The following is a 21,808-nucleotide window of genomic DNA, read 5'->3' as shown; positions in this document are numbered from 1 at the left end:
AGCAACCATCAGTTCTTTCAACTGAAACAGCACTGGGTGCATTCTAAGTGTGAATAATCACCTGCTGATGAAGGTTAATTGTTCTTAAAAGTTTTCTTATCTCCACCTGTTGTTGCAGGGAAATCAAGGTAGAAAAGGCAATATCCTAAAGGCTGCACAATGAGGCCAGATTCACAACAGCACTTGACAAGTGCTTAAATGAAAGCAATGGCTGAAGACCTACCATAACTTAACCTGAACTTGGGGTCGATGTGACTTCTACATATTATGAAAAAGCTAGGTGTTATGGCTCAGAATAGGTTTCTATAAGCCTGGCGTAGTAGCAGAGGAAAATAGATGGACATCTCTCTCTGGAGCAATTCTGTCTGTGTTTGTTTTTTTTTCTCAACCTGTGCTTAGTTCTCTGTGCACTTAAGCTACAACTCATGGAGCAGAAGCAGTGCAAAGCAGGTAGGAAAAGAGGGTCCCCGTATTTCACTGAATTCTGCATTCAGCTCTAGCCTTCATGGCTGTGATGGATATTCCCTTTACAGAGTTGGCGTGAGGATCCTTTTGGGACTTGCTCTGCAACACGTGACACTTCTCTGACATAGTAAAGGGGTAGAACAAATACCCTGGGAAGTTGCTTGTTTCCATTAACATCCTTGTTTTGAACAACTATCAAAAATGTTGTATGATGCTAATTCTAATGGATTGAAGTGGCTGGTTCTTTGCTTTTCACTGGTGTCATTACTTAGTGTTTTTAAACTGGCTTTGAGTGGATTAAAACTCATCTCTGGTTTGCAAATAGCAGTGTATAAACACTGGGTGTTTAGTAGTTATTCCAAACACGCAGGCAAGATTTTCTTAGCAATCTCTTTAGGTTTTAGATTTTGTTTAAAGTGGTCCCTTGCTTTAAGTCAGAAGCATTAATTTCTAGGTAACAGGCACAGATGTCCTTCAAACCTCGAATAAGTGGCCTCATTAAGTACTTGAGTAAAATGAAGGGTATTGCATCAGATGAAATAGGGATAAAGAATGGGAATAAAGAGCTGTATTGTTTCTTGGATGGAGGGAAACTGCCTATGTTTTATATCCAAAAAGACACAGAAGTTGTTACAATGCATGAGAGGTGCCAGATGCTCCCCCAAAAGAAGGGAGGGAGGTGTCATTCTTTTCCACTGGTCTAGTAATCAGAAGAGAATTGTTTCTCTTGTTTAAAGCCATGGTTACCTTGATAAACAAAGCCTCAATTATAGAGCCTCTATGGGCCTTCAGCATGGATGTTTTAGGGCTAGATATTTGCCTTAGACTTCTGTGTAGCTGACAACTATAACATTTTTAGACATAGTTTGCACGAGTCAGATTTGTGGCTGGATCTCTCTGATGCACTTAATTCATGTTTTACCATTAATGCGTTAGTATTTCCATATCCAATTAAGCATATCAAAACATAGGTCAATTTGAAGAAAGCACGAAAATTGTATTTGTGTTATTTCTTTGTTTTCCAAGATTCTGTATCTTTGGTTTAGTACATGTCAAGTAATGCAATGCAGAGATTATCTCCTTTTCTGAATGTGCATATCACTGGCAAGTTTAGTAAAAGCCACGATAGCTGGATGCAGAAATACAGTGTTAATATTTGAAATGTCTACATACAAATACATACACCCCCTGTACAGGATCATTATCCTACATTAGCAGCAGTTTGGAGCATGTATGTGAATGGGGTAGGCGCTCACAGATTTTGCTCATGCTAAGAATAAAAGAAGAAAGTCAGTTTCTACAAATATGAGGTAAAAGTCATCCAATGCAATGTGTCAAATTTCCATGAAAAATTGAAGTGTTTCACTTAGCCTAAGCTAGGTAGCCGGTTAGGAGTAGGTTACAGCATGAATTAGGAAATGGTGAAAAATTGAAGTGTTTCACTTAGCCTAAGGTTACAGCATGAATTAGGAAATGCACAAGGTGTCTGGTGATTTGGAGCTTTAAGAGTCAGAATTTTTTAAAATCAGTTGAATAGTTGCATTGGAATTGGACATGTGATTCCTATTTTATGATTAACAGCTCTTCTGGCTGTTGTTGCAGTGACCTGGAGTTCACCTTTTCATTGCTGTGTTGTTCAGGAGTGGAGCTTGCTTGTAATTTATTTCAGGTGATGTTAGTTGGTTAGTAGCACACAACCTAGGAGGTTTTTGAATCAGGTTCCTCTTATAAGTTGTTCCTGAAAGAACTAATCTTACTAATATTGACTGATTCTTTGTATTGGGATTTCCCAGGGATTGGTGGAGTCTAAAGGATTAAAGGCCTCTGATTCAAGGATGACCTAGATTCTGATAGATTTTATTATGCAAATCCTTACAATCAGAGGTCATTAATGGAAACATCTGAAGCTAATATGAGTTAATATATTTGAGAGCTCTCTGAAATTAATGAGTATGTCAGTTCCAGGTGAGTACAGAACAGTTTATGTTTAAGTATTTCAAAACTGCTTTGATTTAGAAGCATTCTCAAAAAGTGACTTAGGATCTCAAACATCCAAATCTTTTTGGCTGTTGCTTAAATTTGGCTTCTGGAGACACTTTTGAAAACAGAACTTTCCTCTGAAGTCACAGTGGGGGATTAGAAACTTTCTCCTCTGCCCTTCTGAACATGGTAATTTCAAGAAAACAGCAGATTTTGACCAACGAAGCAATTCTTGATTTCACTATCATTTTCTAAAGGAAATTCCCTGAGCTTTTTTTGTTATCTTAAGTGAAAAAATGAAATATGACAAAGAACAGCAAGAAATTAAAAACTACTGGCTTTCCCAGCTTGAAGCAGATGATTTATATGGACCGCCATTTTTCTCTTCTATATTTACAAAGTGCTCTATTACTTGAAGATCTGATAAGCAGAGAAAGTAATATTCCCAAACAACCTGGTCCTTGTCTGTTACAGTCCAGCTGTCCCTACTGTGCGAGTGGGTGCAGGGTTCAGATCAAAACCAGGAAGGTTCTGAATGTAATTCATGTATAAAGGCATTAATGCATTTTCCTTTATGGTGGCTTTCCAAAGTTCAGCACCTGGATCTCAGGCCTCAAACGAAAAAGCTCTCTATTTGATTCTTTAAATATATTTTCATTCTTTCATTTACTTCATAAGCCTGATTACTTAATTATATTTGTTTCTTTTATTAACGGTTACCTTTTTATATCATGCCTTTCTCCTGAGAATGTGAAAATATGTAAATAACCTGAGCAAAGACATTCCATTTTTAGGCCAGTAGTCGGGTAGGTCATTATGATTATGCTATTTATGAATAAACAGAGGCGTTTACCCAAAATATCCAAAGCTGACTCTGAAAACATAACTGAAAAGCCTTCAAATTAAGCATATGTTTTAAAACTTGTTTTTATAAGTCTGTCAAGCAAGGAGTCCATAGCAGAGGTGGGGACAGAGCACAGGCAGCTGCGCTCTCCCTTTGCTGATATTTTGAGCAGTACTGGGACAAGTTCTAATTTTGATTATTTTGGTTTATATCAGGGTGATATCCTTGAAGTCAGTAGTGTGCGTATAGTGTCACAGTGGATGACTGCCCTTAGGTTTGGACCCTGATGGTGAGAAGCTCTGGTTCTTAAGACACCCCTCTCCTCCTCTCATTTTCCATGGACGTGCAGAATTCACACGCTCAGAAGCGATGCTGTAGGATGGGGATCCAGTGCGCCTTGTTCTCAACAGAAACGTTTTTACCAGCTCTTTTGCCACCTCCACACGACGTCTGTCGTCTGCTTCTTGTGTACCTCTAGCTCCCTTCCTGACAAACTGCTTTGCAGCTCCTGGGACCAGCAGGCAGAAGCGCAGCTCCCCAGCGCAGCGGCGCAACGTGTCGTTTCCCACTCCTGTACTTTCCCTGCTACCTTGCAGAATATACCAGCAGAATGTGGGTTAATGGGGCAGGCATGGCACAGAAAATCTGTCTCTCTGGTGGAGTCATTAGGATTTGCTGGCAGATTGCCAGCTCGGTTGGTGCAATTTTACACTCACTTTCCCGAGCGAGCTTAAAGGGGAAACCTCCGCTCGCTTTAAGCCTTTGCAGCCAACGAGAGGCTGCTGGGGTTTGCCTGCCACGGTCCAGATCTCTGATGAACAGCTGGCTGGAAATTCTCATCTAAGCTCTTACTCAAATGATTTGTTGTTGTTTGGGGATTGGTAGTCAAGACTATTTAAAATTAATGGATCTGCATGGGTTTGATTGGTGATATTGCTGCCTCTTATGTTCGGATTTTCCAAAAAGGCAAAAAGCAGAGTCTGAAGTGCATTTTGGAAAACAAACCAACAAAAATCCCCCAAACCAAAAAACCCTCCACAAAACCTTCTGCCCGGGAAGGCATAGCTGAGTGGGTACAGTTAGACTACAGTCAGTACCATACATGCATACCAAAGATTTTAGATCTCAGCTCTGCAACAGGCTTCAGCTGCATGTGAGATTAATAGCATGCAGCTCCTGAAAGGGTTAGGTTATCACAGCTGTAGGGTATTGTAATTTGTTACTTGTGTAAAGAGTTAATCAGAATAATTAGTTACTGATATATAATAAACTGAAATGCAAATTAATTTTGAGAAAAAAATACCTGATATTATATTTATTTTACATCAATAACTGATGTATCTTTTTGTTTTTAGAAACTTTAGGTCAGTTTTCCTGTGAAACATGCAGCCCTAGTTAATGCTTACTGATCTGGAATTAGAGAGCAAAAGGGTTAAATCTCAATTCCTCACTGATTTATATTTCCCTCCCCTCCTTCCCAGCTGTGGACATGGATGGAAGATCTGCAGAAGGAGCTCTTAGAGGATGTCTGTGCTGACTCTGTGGATGCGGTTCAGGAGCTTATCAAGCAGTTTCAGCAGCAACAAACAGCCACCTTGGATGCTACCCTCAATGTTATTAAAGAAGGGGAAGATCTAATCCAACAGCTCAGGTAAGCATCCACCTGGAGGACAGGTGTTGAGAAGTCTGATGTATGCTGTGGTTTAGGTATGCATAAATAGGGAGCTGTAAATTAGGATTAATTGGGGGAGTTTATTAATTCTTTGCTTATTTATGATTTTTCAAATTCTCTGAGTATGTTGTTAAAATTGCAAGGAGTGATTTGTGTGGACTGATTAGAGTAGTCTGTGGATCAGCATGGGTTCCTGTTTGACAGAGAGATTATTTATAGGCATAGTGAAATGAATTGAAACAAATGTGTTTCAGGTGAATATTTTCAGGTGGTATTTATAGAAGATTGTTAAATGGTTCTGAGCTGAGGCCTCATGATTTATATGGTTATTCCCATTGTAGAAGTGTATTCCTCTTAATAAAATATACACGTGTCTAACAATTTTCACTCTTTCATTTTGCATGCAGTACCCTTCTATTTATCTTTGTCTGTGTGAGGTTTATTCATACTGTCGAAGAGGGTCTTACACTGCCAGTTCTGCTAGCATTATGTATTAAAACGGCTCATTTTACCTGATGTAAAATACATGAAGAGACTGGCTCCAAGAACTTGGGGGTTTTTTGCTTTCCCTGTAAGTGTAGTAGAACAAATGTTTGCAGAGAGTACAGCAAGCTTGCACAAAACTTGGAGTTGTGAGATTCCTCTCACAGTGGTTTTCTGTGGCTTTAACTTTGTTGACAGCAGTGGAGTTTTCCTGCCTTCTGGTGATGTTATTGAGCTCAAAACCAAGACCAATACATCACTTACCCTCTAGATCTTTTCATTGTTACAGATTGCCCTTATCTACATGTGCATAGTGTGTATGTTCTGTATACATATATAATATGCACATCTGCCAGGTCCTATGCATTTCACTGAGACTGTCCCAGAGCGTTATGTCATCCTCCCCACCTTGAGCTTTCCTAATCTGATGCCTTCAGTTCTCACAAAAGAAGCGCAGGAAATTATGAGCCATGATAGGAAAAGCCTGAGGTTCTCTAGAACAGAGTAGATAATAATCTCCCTGATGGAGCTTTGCCCTTAAGAGCCCTCCTGGAGTCCCTAAATCTTCTACTACAGCCATGCGCTGGGCTTTCCTCTATGTTTTTTTCCTGTTACCCTGGATGTGGAGTCTCTTTCATACAGGATCACCTGTGTAAATGCTTAGTCTTGCTGTATGTGGCTTGCCTGCAGCACAGGGGGAGAGCGAAGGACCTGAGCTGTGGTACCACTTGTTGAAACCAGAGTTGGAAAGGAAGGATCAGGAGTAGACATAGCTGGGGTCCACCCATCCATTCATCTTTGCTGATAAGTAAGAAGGAAACGTGCTGTGTTTTGTAAGTGAGCTGCCAGAAGAAGGAGGGTTTAAATAAGAATGTATGTGTAGCTGGCCATAACAGGTCAAGGGTCTGCATGGCAGTTTCCCTTTATGCAAAGAAACTTTTTGAAAAATTTGGGGTATTTCTATGAGTTCACAGAAACGGCAGTGAAATTCCGGACCTATTGTTGTTCGTCCCACCTATTGACATAACATCACCTCAGAGTGAACACCCACGGAGAAGAGCCTGAAAGGGACCCTGTGTACGCCCATCAGGTGGAGTGTGGGGTGGTTTGTGGGCTTGCAGAAAGCATGTGTGATGAAAGAGTCCTGGTGCAGGCTGTGGTAGTGGCCTGAAGGCTTTTTGCCTGTACCTGAGTCAGTACAAAAGCTGCATGCAGGGCTGGAGAGTGGCCAGGGTGCTATTTGGAGCTGAGGAGTCAGTGTAGTATCAGTATAAATAGCGGTTTTTGGAGAAAGGCTTCAAGTTCATGTAGGAGAAGAGGTGAACTGGGAGATGTCACGTGGGACTTCAGCTTTTTTTCATGTAAACCTAGTCAATTCTTAGTTTCAGTCTTTGAAAAGTAAGAGTGGCCTCAGGTTTGATAACTCTTTTGGAATTTTTCTCATGCCTAAACATTTGTGAAAAGCCAAGACGAGGTTTGTGGCAGCTATATTTAACAAATAAATGTTTTTGGGGTCTGGCTTGTATTCTGGGCAGTGAGCAAGGTGGAACAGGGTGAGCGTATGTGTGCAAAGTGATCCCCCCACTTCTGATAAAGTTAAGGCCAAAGGCAGAGGGAACGGTTGTCTGAAGGACAGAAGCCCTGAATCCACACAAAGATTTGCAGAGCTGACCTGTCAAGGCGCTCCCTGATCCAAGTGTTGGTTTTGAGCACTGTGACTAACTGCAAAGCCTGCCATGTGGTCCTGGACTCTGTCAAAAAGTGAAGCAGAACTGTGTAAGAAAAGCATGAAACCACTCCTGTGTGTGCCCCCTCTAACAGCTTTTGTGGCTGCTGGCAAAAGTAAAGAATGCACAGATAAAGGAAAGGAGGAAAAATTAGAATTGCTGCAATCTTTCCTTAACACGGCGTTGCATTTCACGGTGTGGATCACCTTGTACCTGCCATGAAGAACAGCTGAAGATTGCAAACAATACAAAAGTGCAGAGAATGAAATACGCTGCTTTTATCAAGCATGTCATAGCACAGGTTAAAACCAATAAAATTAATGGGGCTTTGAAAAATTTTATGTTTCTTGTGCCTATCCCTGAGAGAACAGATACTGGTTTAGAGAAGATGATTTGTATAATAGCACTCTGTGTCTCCTCTGGATTGCTTAGGAAAGCTCAGCTGCCTGAGCTAGTTAAATATGATGCTTGGGACTGCTCTTCACAGAAGGTCTTCAGGGCCTTCAGTGAGTCTGCATCAGGAGACCATAACTGTCAGGAATAAACCAGGCCTGGCTAGCAACACTGTGCATGCCACGGTTAGCAATGGGAACACTTTTTCCACTCTTCCTTATCAATGTTTTACTGAGGTGATCATCGTTCTCAGCAATCTACATGAAGCAATCTTTTTAAACTGCGTTTCCAGGAGTGCTGCTGGGGGCAAGATTTCTGTACATCTGTGAAAGGCAAAACAATGACTTGCTCCAGTGAGATGTGAAAGAGCAGGAATGTTAGCTTAAAGAAAGCAAAGAGTTACGTATCTTTCTTTCTTTACTGTAGTTCAGCATATGAGCTTTTGATAACGGGTGTGTTTCACTAAGCTCTCTCCCAGTTAAGGCACTGGAACTGGTTTCAGGAGCTCAGCATTCATTCTGAACAAACTCAACAGCAATGCACTAAGTCCAGTTTTATGTTCCCCGAAGTTTATCTGGCACTTTTTTCAGTAATTTCCCTGCATTTTATAACTCTGATGCATAACCTTTCAGAGAATACCAAGGATCTTTTGTGAATTCTTTCCCAGAATTTCTCATCACCAGACTGAGCAAGAAATCTTGTGGCAGAAGCATCCAATCCCAGAAGCTTATTTTTCTGGGAGGAGATCTTTCCCAAACCAGACTGTATAGGGATTGTCAAGGCCTTTTCTGAGGAGACTGAAAAGTACCAGATTATAACACTTAATTTTTTGTATTGCATCAGCCACTGAAATGCAAGTGTGGCTTGATTTGAAGAGTGAAATGTTTAATGGAAAAGAATTTCTAAAACCAAGTGTGCTTTTAGATCCCATGAGAGATTATTCAACACCAGTCTTGAATAATTCATTGAGTCATTTAGATAATATATGAATAGTAATAATCCTGCATTAGAATGAAGATATATTTCACGTTCTTTTATAGAAGACAGGTGCTGACTGAAGGAAACAGAACTTGGTTGAATGTGGCCTCAGATTAAGCTGTACTTCCAGAATCTCACCTTGTTATCTTCATTCATCCTTCTTTTGTACAGCTTGAACATGAAGGCAGAAGGAGACCTTGTGGTCACCAAGAAAATGTAGGATGGACAGAGTGGGGCAGAAACCATATCATCTGGAGAGAGTAATATTGGTGTAATATTCCCATATCAGCAAAGGAAGCTGGTAGTACTTTCTTCAGACTAATGCTGGAGCATCTGAAGTTCAGTGTATCAAACATAAAGTATTTGCGGAAGAAGAGGTGAAATACATCCAAAAAGCAAACTCCTATGAAGTTAATAGTATTCTCTATTTTTAATTTTATTCTTAGTCTTCATATATTTAGGCAAATGCTTTCTCTGTTCCTTCAAGAAACATAATAAAAACAGAATAATGTGTGTTTTGTTGCCTTAGAACCTCAAAGGTGCGTTTTAAACATACCTAAATGACTCCATGTTTCAGCACGTAGTTTCAGTTAAAGGCATCTCTAAAAGATTGTACTTTTTTTTTTTTCTTCAATTATGCTCACTGACAGTGTTCAATTAACATTTAAGTTGACTGTACGTTGTTTTGATCTGACCCTACGTGATGATAATTTGCAAAGAGCAAAGCACAAGCATTTCAGTCAAGATCTGTAGAAAACTACAAATGTTTTGCTAGATGTTTATGGACTGAAAATTCAACCCAGAAAAGGGAAATAAAAAATTAAAAATTGGGAACACACTAGCACTCTTCCCCAGTGGGGAGACTCCATGGGCACCTCTACTCAGCAGCCAGGGTTAGCTAGCCAGAAGAACGGCTCCCAGCCATGTTTGGTCTCTGTGGGACAGTGTAGTGACCAGGCAGCATTACCTGATGTGTCACTTGTCTTCCAATATTGTCAGCCAGTTCACTGCATGTGTGGGGGTTTGTTGGTGCAGCAATAGGCCAGTATGTGCTGTTGGATTTGTAGTTGTGCCCCCTTCTTCTCCAAGGCAGAACTTATGATGCATAGGAAATATTGATGGTAAGACCTGTTGGCTTACCCACTCTGTCCTGTTATCCTGCCAGTGCACAGGTCTTTCCAACAGTGTGCTTGATAGGGTTTTCAGTTGGCTTGGTTTAAGTATGCCAAATAATGCAGCTGCTCTCACATGCCTTTGGGCAAGATGGACAGAGAAAACGGTTGCGTCTAAATCTTGGTTTAGCTGAAGTACCAAAGCCAAGATTAAATTATGGCTTCAGAATTTCCTTTTTGATTCTTGTTAAAGTTGGGGGACCTTTTGTGGCACATTTGAGGATAGATTTCAGCTCTTTATGTCTGCAAAGGCTCTTTATCCATAAACAGTCACTGAAAAAAAATTACTGAAGGTGTTACAAGCTGTAGGTGAACCTATTAATATATACATCTGAGCATAAATTGAACAGAAACTCTCAGGACTGTCCTCTCTCCATGCTAAGACTTCTTTCAGGTGCAGCAAACTTCCCCTTGGTCCTCTGCTGCCTGTATGTGGAAGGTGTAGATGGAGCAGTGTCTGACCTCTCACAGGCATGTCTCATTTCATGAGAGAGTGAAATGATGACATGAGATAGTGAAAAGACAAGCCAGAGTCCATCTCACAGTATTTGAAAGGTGCTGTCTTTCAGTGGAGTTTTTTGTGCTGTATTCTGCATCTATTGCTGTTGTACGTAATCCAGAGGAAATCAAGGCGTCCTGACCCCTTGGTTTAAAATGCTGGCAATTCTGATTCAATTAGTCTGTAAGTAATAAAGAAAATGCACAAAATTAACTTGTGAAGGTCCAGGTGGCTAAATAGCATCTCTGAATTTGGTGTGAATGTAGGTGACTTTGTAGGATTAAAGGGCATTGCCAGCCAGTTTCCTCAAGGCAGACATCGAGATTGACGTGTCATTCTCCTTCCCTCCCAAGGGCGTAAGTTCACAGTGTCACGACAGAAGAAAGGATGATCCTCTTGTTCAAACTTTGAGTCAAGCTTAGGAGCTGCAGGATTTCAGCGAGTAGAAGAGATGGGTGTGCACACACCTTCCCTCAGCCCTTTGTGCTTGGGTTTGCTTCTCAGCAGCACCCACAATCACAAATGTGTAGTTCTTGCCCTTTTGCCTGCCTTAAAGCTCAGCTTTAACCATGCTCTCTGCCTTGCTACAGGGACTCCGCCGTTTCCAACAATAAGACTCCGCACAATAGTTCCATCAGCCACATTGAGTCTGTCCTTCAGCAGCTCGACGAGGCCCAGGTACAGATGGAAGAGCTCTTCCATGAGAGGAAGATTAAGCTAGACATTTTCCTTCAGCTGCGGATCTTTGAACAGTACACCATTGAGGTAAGAGCTGGCCGTGTGACCCGAGAAAGGTAGAGCAGGGGGAGAGGGAGCAGATGTAAACATACTCTGTTAGGATACACCTGGAGCTGTTTGATGGTGCTCAGCTGTCCGGTGAACAAGAGAGAGAGTTACAACCAGGTTTTAAATTTGGCATGTTGAAGCTAAAAATATGCTTTAGGATATACTGCTAGAATGCACCGAAATAGATTCATCTCTGCTTAACTCCCTGCGCTGACAATCTGCCTGCTTTGCAGAGAAGCTTTATACGATGCCCCTGTTATAACTCTTCACTGACACTAGTCACTTAGGGATTTGAAAGTTCTGTATTGCTTATTAGTGAGGTTTGTCTCCTCAGATACAAACATAGATGCAAGCAAACAAATACATGTTTGGCTTCAAACCACCGAGGGGTGGTTTGCATGTTATGCATGAAAGGAAAGGATATTTAAAAGATGTGCTTTTTAAGCATCACAGTGGATTCATTTAAAAAGGAAAGTGAAAAAGAAGGGGGGAGGGGGTATGTTAAAGTATGTTTTTATGTCCTCGTGCAAAAAAGGTCTTTCAGTTTTGTTTTGTACTTCTATTTTGAAATCAAAAGCACTGGGTGGAAAGCTCATCAAAACAGTAATAATTGAGGTATTCTTGGACAGGAAAACTTTAAAGAGACTCCACTCAATCTCATTAATTACGTGCTGTAGTTCTGCTAGGAAACGATGCAAAAAGAACAACATGTAAATTAACCTGTACACAAAATCCCTGAAAGTCACGTGTCAGCTCTTACGTCCCTTCTGAGGTGTGTTCCTCCTACTGCATCCCACTGCTGCTTGTCCTGTTCATGAAGCACCTTTAAGTGTTTTATGACGAGTCACAGTGGATTCATTTAAAAAGGAAAGTGAAAAAGAAGGGGGGAGGGGGTATGTTAAAGTATGTTTTTATGTCCTCGTGCAAAAAAGGTCTTTCAGTTTTGTTTTGTACTTCTATTTTGAAATCAAAAGCACTGGGTGGAAAGCTCATCAAAACAGTAATAATTGAGGTATTCTTGGACAGGAAAACTTTAAAGAGACTCCACTCAATCTCATTAATTACGTGCTGTAGTTCTGCTAGGAAACGATGCAAAAAGAACAACATGTAAATTAACCTGTACACAAAATCCCTGAAAGTCACGTGTCAGCTCTTACGTCCCTTCTGAGGTGTGTTCCTCCTACTGCATCCCACTGCTGCTTGTCCTGTTCATGAAGCACCTTTAAGTGTTTTATGACGATATATTCCTGAAGGTATGGTTTGTAAATCTGTAGGTAGTCTCAAGGTGGGTACTGGTAATTAATGGGAGCCTTAGAATGCTTTGTAAGTGTTTCTTTTAAGACATGGCATGATGAATTAAAGTGGAATAAAAGGCTGCAAACAGTCAAGGTGGGTACTGGTAATTAATGGGAGCCTTAGAATGCTTTGTAAGTGTTTCCGTTAAGACATGGCATGATGAATTAAAGTGGAATAAAAGGCTGCAAACAGAAGTTTTTAGGTGTCTGAGCTTTCCTGTTGTGACTGCATAGGTAGTTATTGTACTGTCGTCTGCTCTACAGGGCTTGTTATTGATGTAAATTAGAATAGTTTAATTTTACTTACCAGTTATATACAGCCTCCTTGATATCGGGAGACAGTATTCTTTGTACTGAGCTTTCCTGTTGTGACTGCATAGGTAGTTATTGTACTGTCGTCTGCTCTACAGGGCTTGTTATTGATGTAAATTAGAATAGTTTCATTTTACTTACGAGTTATATACAGTCTCCTTGATATTGAGAGACAGTATTCTTTGTGAGTATGTGTGTATAAATGTATGTATTTCATGTCAGATAACATACTTTGCCTTAAGAACACGATCTTCAAAATTCAGGAGCCTGCAGTAACTGTAGTATCTCCTGTATTTAAATAGAAGATATTCTGATTCAATGGTGTGGCAAATGTTGAATAATTGAGACTTTTACTGTAAAGATATAAATGTGGTGTGAATGCATATACTTGTACATACCTATAAATGGCACCTGTGTTTTCAAAAATGAAAGCAAAAAAAATGAAGAACAGTGTGTGCTTCTGGAACACACAAATGTCTCTGTAGGCAGGATATGGTGAGCCCGTGTAAATCGCTCATTAAGATCTCAGCCTGTTTCACTGCAAATTCTAGGTCTGAACCTGGAATTTTGCCGATTTAAGGAAGACCTAAAAAAAAAAATAGACTGTTTTCAACTTCTTTTTCTTTGTACATAGTCTTTCAATCAAAGATCTCTTTTGCCGATTTAAGGAAGACCTAAAAAAAAGAAAAATAGACTGTTTTCAAATTCTTTTTCTTTGTACATAGCCTTTCAGTCAAAGATCTTAAAGGCCATTACCACCATGGATTGCTTTACTGATGGGGCAGCTGAGGCACAGGAGATGATGTGACTTATCCTAGTCCCCTCCATACGTGGTGCTGGAGACGGAAATACTATGTGGATTCCTCTCTGTTTCTGCAGGAATCCTACTTCTGTTTATTCACAGACACATTTGGAGTGGTTGTGATACATTAAGATATTTAAAATTGGAAATGTGCTTCAGAGTATTCTAAAACCAGATTAGCTAGAATGGATTTTAAAGAAAATCACCACTTAGTTGTCACTGTACATTTGCTATTTTTTATCATAACAACATCTGAATTCCCTTTGCAAGATTAATATTACAAGGAAATATGAGAACACGTTTCATAGGGAGTCTCTGGGCAGATGACTTTATTTAGAAAGCTCTCTTTCTGAAAAATACTTTTATTTTAGAATAATTATCACATTTAACTTATAACTGAACACACAATGAAAAATATATCCAGGTCAGTATCTTAAGTTTTATAAGTACATTTAGTGCTTAAACAAGAAAACCAGCTTGATAGATAATAAAAGGAAGGGCAATTTGAAATGAAATATTAAATAGCACATGTATGCTATGCGTCTCGAACAACAGCTGAATCGGCTCAAATTGACACAATAATGATCCTTAGAAAGTAGATTGCAGTCAGTTGCCTCAGCAATATAATAAAGATTCCAAGTCACCAGGAAACTGTTATCAAAATTTAAAAAATTATCTCATGCCATTGTTGAGAAGCAAAAAGATTTTTTTCATCACCATAATTAAAAAGTATGTAGTATTTCTAATTGCTGACTATTCCAAGGTTTTAAAGGAAAAAAGATGATGAAATTCAAAACAGGAAATTAAGTATTCTTTCTACTAAAGACAAGAAGCTTGAGCTATGACTGTAAATGTATTTAGGTTTTAATTTTCCATAATAGCCTAGATCCTGCATAGATTAAGAATAGTGAAATAATGTGTACCAGTATGATTGTCAAATGAATTTCTCCTCTTCTAGTATAGATAAGCCCCCTTCCATCTGTCCAAAGAGCAGTGCCATATTGATCACATCCCCAGTTACACCCCTCTACCTGCTGCAGCCGTGTTAGTCTCTGCTTCCCACAGTCATGCAAACTGCAAAAAGTGGGCTTTCCACCTCCCAAACTTGAACACCTTTGTCCTCTTCACTTCTTCTGTCTTGTCAAGCATTGAGTTTCACATTTTTCCCCCTCAGGTCAGTGTTCTCACCCTTGGTTCTCAGGTTCTTTTGCTTCAGGGAATCCCTTATGATGAGGACCCTTTCCTGGGAACTCTGGTGAGAGGAGAAACTTGCATCTCTCTCGTCAAAGCCAGAGGGATGCAGCTGTGGGAGCCCAACTGCTTCCAACAGCTTTAGGGAAGGCTGCACGTGAGAGCTCAGTCTCAGAGAATAGTTACATCTCATGTTGTCTCTTTCGATCCAGTTTTGGCACCAAACATTTTGAAGAGCTCAGTCTCAGAGAATAGTTACATCTCGTGTTGTCTCTTTCAATCCAGTTTTGGCACCAAACATTTTTGTTTCTGTTAATTTTCCCTACTACTCTCTCTCCTTTCTAATTAATAATGCAAACTGAAAGTATTAGGAATTTTTCAAACTCAAAAATGGCAATTGAGTGATTCACCTTTAGTTTTATTTAGAAAGTTTTGGGCTTTCATTTTTCTTTGGAGACTTCTTTGCTTTTACCATTCTGCCCAGATATTAAAAATCCATGCCGTAGGTCACATAACATTCTGCTTTGGCATTCTTTTCTAAACTTGCACTGTACCCATCTACTTTGTAGCCCTCCTGGTTTTTGAGCTTTTCCATAATCTTCTCTTCTTGACAGAGGTTTGGAGTCCAGACTAACTTCAGAATTAATGATTACTGCACGAGCAACACTTACTTCCATCTATTTAGTCATCATTGGACCTTTTCTTGTACTTCAGTGAAATCTGCCAACTATTGTTGCATTTTGTCTTCAGGAAAAGTATTTTATGTAAAGAGAAGCCACCTGCCTGTTTCTTTGGCAGGGCAGACCAGCTGCCTTCATTTAGGACTTTTAAGGACTTTGAAGCCTCACAAAAGCAGCTTTTGTGTTGTACTTGAGTCAAGGCAGGTTTGGCAGATACAAATTTGGGTATGAACCCACAGGCACATGGCATGTGCTGCCTGTTCTTTCTTGCCTTAATCTCATTATATTGACTGATATTTACACTCTGGGTTTTTGGGGTAAATTATGAAATCCAAACTATGACAACACCTGGAAACAGACATAACAGAAACATGAGAGAGCCTGGGTATCCCTGTGGGAGGCTACTCTGCCTCAGGTTTTAAAACCATAAAATGACAACCCATTCTTTATTTAGGAAATGTGTCTAACTCTGGTGCCTGATACGTTTTATTCCTTTACCAAGTCATTGCGCATTTCAAGGCAAGATGGGATCAGTAGGATTATATGGTTGGTCTTTCTATATGATACAGACTTCAACTGAGTTCCTGCAGCCAACCAAGTAACTCGGGAGATTTCATGCCATGGGAATGTGGGAGCTGATCCACTATGAGGGAATAGGGTGTAAGACTCAAGGGCCGAGAGCTGGCAGACATTCGTGTCAGGGCTGGTACCACACTGAGCATGTTATACATATGAAGCACAGTCTTATTCCATAGTTATATCCTCAGTAAAATCTGTCAAGAATACTTTGTCCCTTGCTTCAGCAATAGTCATTTGAAGGCTTATGAGCCATTATTTGACTGAATGCTAATATACAGTAAAATGCTGAGTAAATACATAAAAAATGAATAGTAAAATGCACTGAGTTGCAACCACTGACAAAATTGCTACCATCTAGAGTCTTTCTGCATATTTTTTCTTTATATCTTCTGTAGAGAGATGATTAAATTCACTCTGTAGGCCTCAGTAAAACTCTGTGACTGAGACAATAATGATCTCAGCCAATACCTGTCTGGCAACAGTTGTTGGTTACCTCCAAAGAAACTTCCCTCTCCCTTTCCCAGAGCTGCCCAGCTTCCCTTGTGTGTGTCATTTTGTTTCCTGCAGTGCATATGGATCTGTGCAATGCTAGACAGAGCCTCTGCACTCTAGTTTTAGAGCAATGTGGTTCCTAGGCCAAGACGTAGTCCTGGAAGGGGTTGTGGGGATTCCCACTGTACAATACAAATTTGATCTTGTGTGCTGTTTGTTATCTTTCAAAAAGCCCCATGATCACCAGAATCTTCACCTGCTGGATATGTAATTTTCCACTATTCAATCTCTTTGGCTCCATTTCACCTGCTAATTAAGTTTTTAAGCCTGGATTTTTATGAGCTGGCTCTTCTGGCTGTTAGTATCCATCCCTGAGCACGAGTTTAGAGGGGAACAGGAGCCAGCTTTCACAGTAGTTTACTTTGCTGTTATTTGCAACTCACTTGAGTTTCCCATTCCAGGTTTACAACACTAGCAGAATCTTTCAAGTGAATTATCTGCCTTTGTGGAGGTGCAAGATGTTTTTTAGCCCCTCACTGACTTATAACTGACACTCAAATGTGAGCTGCTTTGTTAGAAATAAGAGTTACAGAGATCTTGAGATACATTTGAAAGAAATGGAACCGTAAGAAAAAAATCAGCCTCTTCTGTTCTTAAACTGGAATCATATAATTTCTCATGCTTAGTGAGCTTTTGTTTTTCATTCCATATATACCTAGTTTTCAAACTGCACATCACTTCAATTTAAGGAAAGGCAAGCTTTAAGCTGTCCTGGGCACCTTGTCTTTTGGAGCTGAATTCCACTGTTTCTCTTGATGTTTTTGGGATTCAGGAGCCAAAAGCACCAGAGCAGAATCATCACTGTGATAGGCTTTTCACACTCCAGTGGCCCAGGTCTCCACTAAGCCAGTGTGGCATCTCTGTCTGTTGTCAAAAAAAATGAGTGACAGTATTGTCACACTGCACAGTGTGAGCCCAAACCGAGGCCTGAGAAGAAGGAACGGCAAACTTTCTGCTCATATGATCTGTAGAAGTGACAGTTTCATTCCCCCTGTCCTACCTACATCTCCTCTACCATATACCTTCAGCATTAGTCTGCTCGTAGATCCACTTATACTGTCACATCCAGTCCTCTGCTCTTCCACCTGCTCTGAACACTGAAGCAGAGTCGAGTGCTGTTGCCCCTGGCATCCCTGGTGCCCAGTCTGTAGTATGTGCCTCAGGGACCTGGTCTCCCCTACTCCGCTATAACCCCTTTCTTTCTGCATTTGCAGACGCTCATTCAGTATCCTGGAGTCATAATTACCGTTTTTGATTCCTTCATGGATCATATCTGACATCTCATCTCATCCATCCTCATTCTCTTTTCATCCCAGCTGTATGGCTGCCACCATTTTTTCTGTTGAAAGGAGGTAGATATTCCCTTTTCTTGGCTCTGAGCTGGGTACAGATCTGCTCTGTGCCTGTGTGACTGTTCTTCCTGTCCTTCCTTATCCCCTTGCTCTACCCACTCTTCTCACCTTTGCTCCTTCTCCTACTTGCACCATCATTTCTCTTGCAACCTGCCTCCTACATTTGTTTGTTCTTCCAAGCATCTTTACTCTTTTTCATATCCCTCTCGTGAGCCTACTCTCTTTGTGTTGATAGTTTCTACTCCCAGGATAGAACTTTCTTTCCCTCCTCCTCACATGCCCTTCCTCAGCCTATACTTCAAAATATCAGCACCTACGTGATTCATTCGCCATATACCATTTATTTTCTTTTGCTTGATTCCTCATTTCCCCTCTCCACCTCCTTCAATTGGCAAACAAAAATTTCTGGTTGGCATTAAACAAGACATCTTTAGGTGTCAAACACTGAATTAAGGCCAAACAAGCAGCTTTCAAGGCTCAGCAGCACCATTTTGTAGAAAATCTCAGCCGCATAAAAAAAAAAGATACTTAGGATTTAGATATTAAACTATTGCAGATGTACAGCAGCTGCTGCAGCTTGTGAAGGGTCTTTGGCCTAATTCACAAGGTAGGCATGAGATGGCTGGACTGCTGCTGTTGCTGTTATTACTTCTATTACTTTTCATCTTCGTACCTCTTCTCTATACCTCTCCTCATTCTCCAGGATTGAAGATGAACATGTCTCTCTCCCTTTGGTCATGTTACCTGCTGGTGTTGCAAAATGACAAATCCAGGAAGCAGCAAATGCAGCACTATTGCAGCAGTGGGAGTTTGGGTATATTAAGTTGCTGCTTTAAGAGGATTCCTGCCTAAAGAGTATGTGGTCTAGACTGTGGTCACTGTGTCTGCATGAAAAACAGACCTGGCTGACAGTATGTATATCTGTTATAGCCTTGTGATAGAAGGATGGAGCTCAGCACGAACTCAGTATTTGCTCATGTGCTGAAGTTAACTCTTGGGCTGCCTCCACTGCTCTGATAAGGATATGTCAGGTATCTCATTTAATACTAGGTTGGGCTCACTACCAGCATTAGTTCCCCTCCCCTTATCATGGCAGCAGGATCACCTGTTTCAGGCAAAGAATGAAGAAATGTGCTTTTTAGTCTTATTGTCAGTCAATAGCTTTGTTGTGTCTTTCTCTCTGGGGTCACTTGACCTTTCTTTAGTATCAGGGAGTTGGTTTTGGCCACCAATCTTATATGACCTGCAATGGCTTCTTCCAAGGAGTCAGCTGGAATGTGACTGACAATGAGGCATATGTGCAGCTTTCCTTGGGACAGCGAGAGCACCTGGGGATAAGCCTCATGCTTACTAATGTAGACCTGTGCAGTGCCACTGTTAGTGCTCTCATGACTCTTCTGCTTTGGTACAATTTCTCTCTTGTGCCACAGCAGAACAGAGCACAGCTCAGGGCTTCTCTTGTGGTGGGGCTTCTCATCTCTCAGGGCGTGTGAGGGATGCTAAGGTCTATTTAGAATCACAAACACTGGGAAGTAAAGTGAATAAACAAAAGTGCAGTCAGTTCTTCCCACCAAAAATCTAGCAGATGAGCAGAGTGAACTCTAATCAGCTATTCTTCTGGGCAAAAAGGGAATTAAACTAGTTCATGGCTGAGGGTGCCTCATTTGTGAGACAATTCCTGACACAGGCTCAGTGCAATTGGCTCTTGCTACTTAAGGGATAGGACACTTTTATCTGATGCAGTCCAAGTTTCACCATAGATGTCAATGCTTGACCAGTCTGTGAAAGCAAAGTCTTTTTTTAGACTTGAAAAATATACATCTGTAGTTAACAGAGCTGCATGATTACATCTTCTTCCTGAAGAAAAACAAATCATTTCCCCTGTCCCGAACTCAAACCAGTTATGGACTCAAATTCGGACTCTAGGACCATTGCCAAATGGTTGAGTTTGAAGTACAGAAAATGCTGAGATTTTGTGGCATTGGCTGTACAGACAGAAAAGGAAATGTCTTAATGAGATATGTAAAGCAGCATGGTCTCTAGGATAGGGCACCAGATTGGGATTTGGGAAACTTGGGTTATTATCACAGCTCTGCTGTTGCTTCTTTGCCTTCGTGTGCTTTAGACTCCTTTCTAGCCATCTGTTTGTCTTGGTTACTCAGAGCAATGTACCCAACCTTCCTGTACACCCTTCGCCTGACAAATTTGGTGATGTTCTCCCTCTCGCTGTCCTTCCTTTCTTCCCCTAACCCAACACATGGGGTGATTTTCACTCCTTCATCAGCCCCTACTTGGAGGCAATTCCCCTCTTCCTTCCTTCTCCCCTCCGTTGGTGGCTGTGCTTCTGGCCCTGTTAGACCTGCTACTGGGCTAACTAGTCCTTTAAGACCTGTCTGACTCAGGTGCCATCTGAGCCACTCAGATGCAGTCTTAGCCCCTCTTCCCGGTCCTGGCAGTATGAGATGGGGCCCCCTGGACTGGCCTCGCATCCCAAGGAGTTTATCAGCTCATGTCCTGACTGGCTGTACTGTCCTTTTGTCTTTAACTGAACCACTGATTTGAACTGAGGAGTGTGGATAAGGGAGCATAAACCCTTCAGAGCCTTGCAATGGCTAATAAGACAGGTAAATATTTAGGTGATCCTGGTGAAAGCTGGCTGCCAACACGAGCACGAGGAGCGCTGGTTGCCTGAGAGGCAATCCCTCTCTTGAATGATGATGCCTCTCTGCTAGAGACTTGTCTTGGACACTCATGCCTAAGGGGCAAAAGGCAGTACAGTCAGGAACAGCCATTTCCCTGCACTCAAATGGAGATTATTGTAGGTTTAGTGCTATAACCACTACTGCTCAATGTCCCTTCCACAGCCAAGTGGAAAAGTTACTGAGAGAAACAGTACTACAGCAGAGAGGTTTACCCAGGCAGTTTTGTAGAACCACTGAATCTCAGAGTACTTGTGGAAACTTTTGTTGATTCCTTCATATGCCCATCGTCAACTCCTCTGGTAGTTCAACCCTCTGAAAGATTTGCATTTTCCTGTCCTGGGGATGATGTCCTTAGATATAAATGGGATGGAAGGAGTTTGTTTTGATCAGAATCCCCCAATTGTAGCATCATGGCTGTCAAAGCAAATTAATTTAACTCATTCTTTTGAGTTTGGTTTAATCTTTCCTGTTACTGTCACTTATAAATGCTGTTATGCATCATCCTGAGTGCACATGCATGGGAGTGTTTACAGGAAATTGGGAAGTATTTCGTTAATCCTTGAAAAATTTCCAATAATTGTGTTTTAGCAGCCTGAGGATCAATGCAATGTATTTAAACAGACAATAATAAAATTCTTCTGTTTCTCTTATATCACATGCCTACAAAGGGCTTTGTATTGAACTTTAAGTGTTACTGTCATGACTGTAGGAACCTGTGCTTACTCTAAATTCATTCTGTTATTTGTAGTTTGAAACAAGGTCGAGACCACCTCAGTTCTGTTTAGTGTTAGCTGAGGATCTGTCTCTAAATGTAAATGTATTTAGTAAAACCCAGCTTCTACTTTGACCATTTCTCCATAACTGTTAAATCTGCCAATAAGCCTCCACAGTCCAGGAACTCCAGCTACAACGTGTGAATGAATCAGAGGCTGCAGGAACCAGGAATGGGGCCAAAGAGACTGTAGAGATAGCTATTATTTAAAGGTAATTGAGTGGAATGGGCAATGGAACAAGCTGAAGAAAAATAGAAGCCCCTCAGGATGTCCACGCTCTGCCTTTCACCCTGCAGCTGAGGTCCTAGGTTCTTGGTTGAGTGAATCTGGTTTTCTGCTTCTCTCAAAAAAGAGCCTAAAACCTCCTTATGTTTTCTCTTCTAATGCAAAACTGTATATTCCCATCCCATCCTTGCTAATTTGAGAAGGGCTGAGAGCTGGCCCGACTGGGATGCCTTCCTGTGCCTGTGTTGGATATAATGGTAGTTATGGTAGTAAGCTTTCTGGAAAGGAACTGAATAGAAAAATTTGAATCTTGGCTACTTAGGAAGTTGAGCATCTCACTGCACAC

General features: G+C 40.9%; 1 protein-coding gene across 14 annotated transcripts in view; it reads left to right on the top strand.

The window, feature by feature from the left end:
• The window catches only part of KALRN (kalirin, RhoGEF kinase), a 546,132-nt gene that overhangs the window by 312,845 nt on the left and 211,479 nt on the right, over positions 1-21,808 (top strand). For all 14 annotated transcript variants that reach the window (XM_014939313.1, XM_014939255.1, XM_014939245.1 and 11 more), the window contains exons 12-13: positions 4,771-4,940; positions 10,804-10,978. In XM_014939313.1, the coding sequence (XP_014794799.1) occupies positions 4,771-4,940; positions 10,804-10,978 (345 nt within the window). The remainder of the gene's footprint in view (positions 1-4,770; positions 4,941-10,803; positions 10,979-21,808) is intronic.

The sequence above is a fragment of the Calidris pugnax genome, unplaced genomic scaffold, assembly GCF_001431845.1.
Source record: "Calidris pugnax isolate Ruff unplaced genomic scaffold, ASM143184v1 scaffold21, whole genome shotgun sequence".
NCBI lineage: Eukaryota > Metazoa > Chordata > Aves > Charadriiformes > Scolopacidae > Calidris > Calidris pugnax.
Note: the sequence above shows the minus strand (reverse complement) of the source record. Positions and strands in the feature narration are given on the sequence as shown.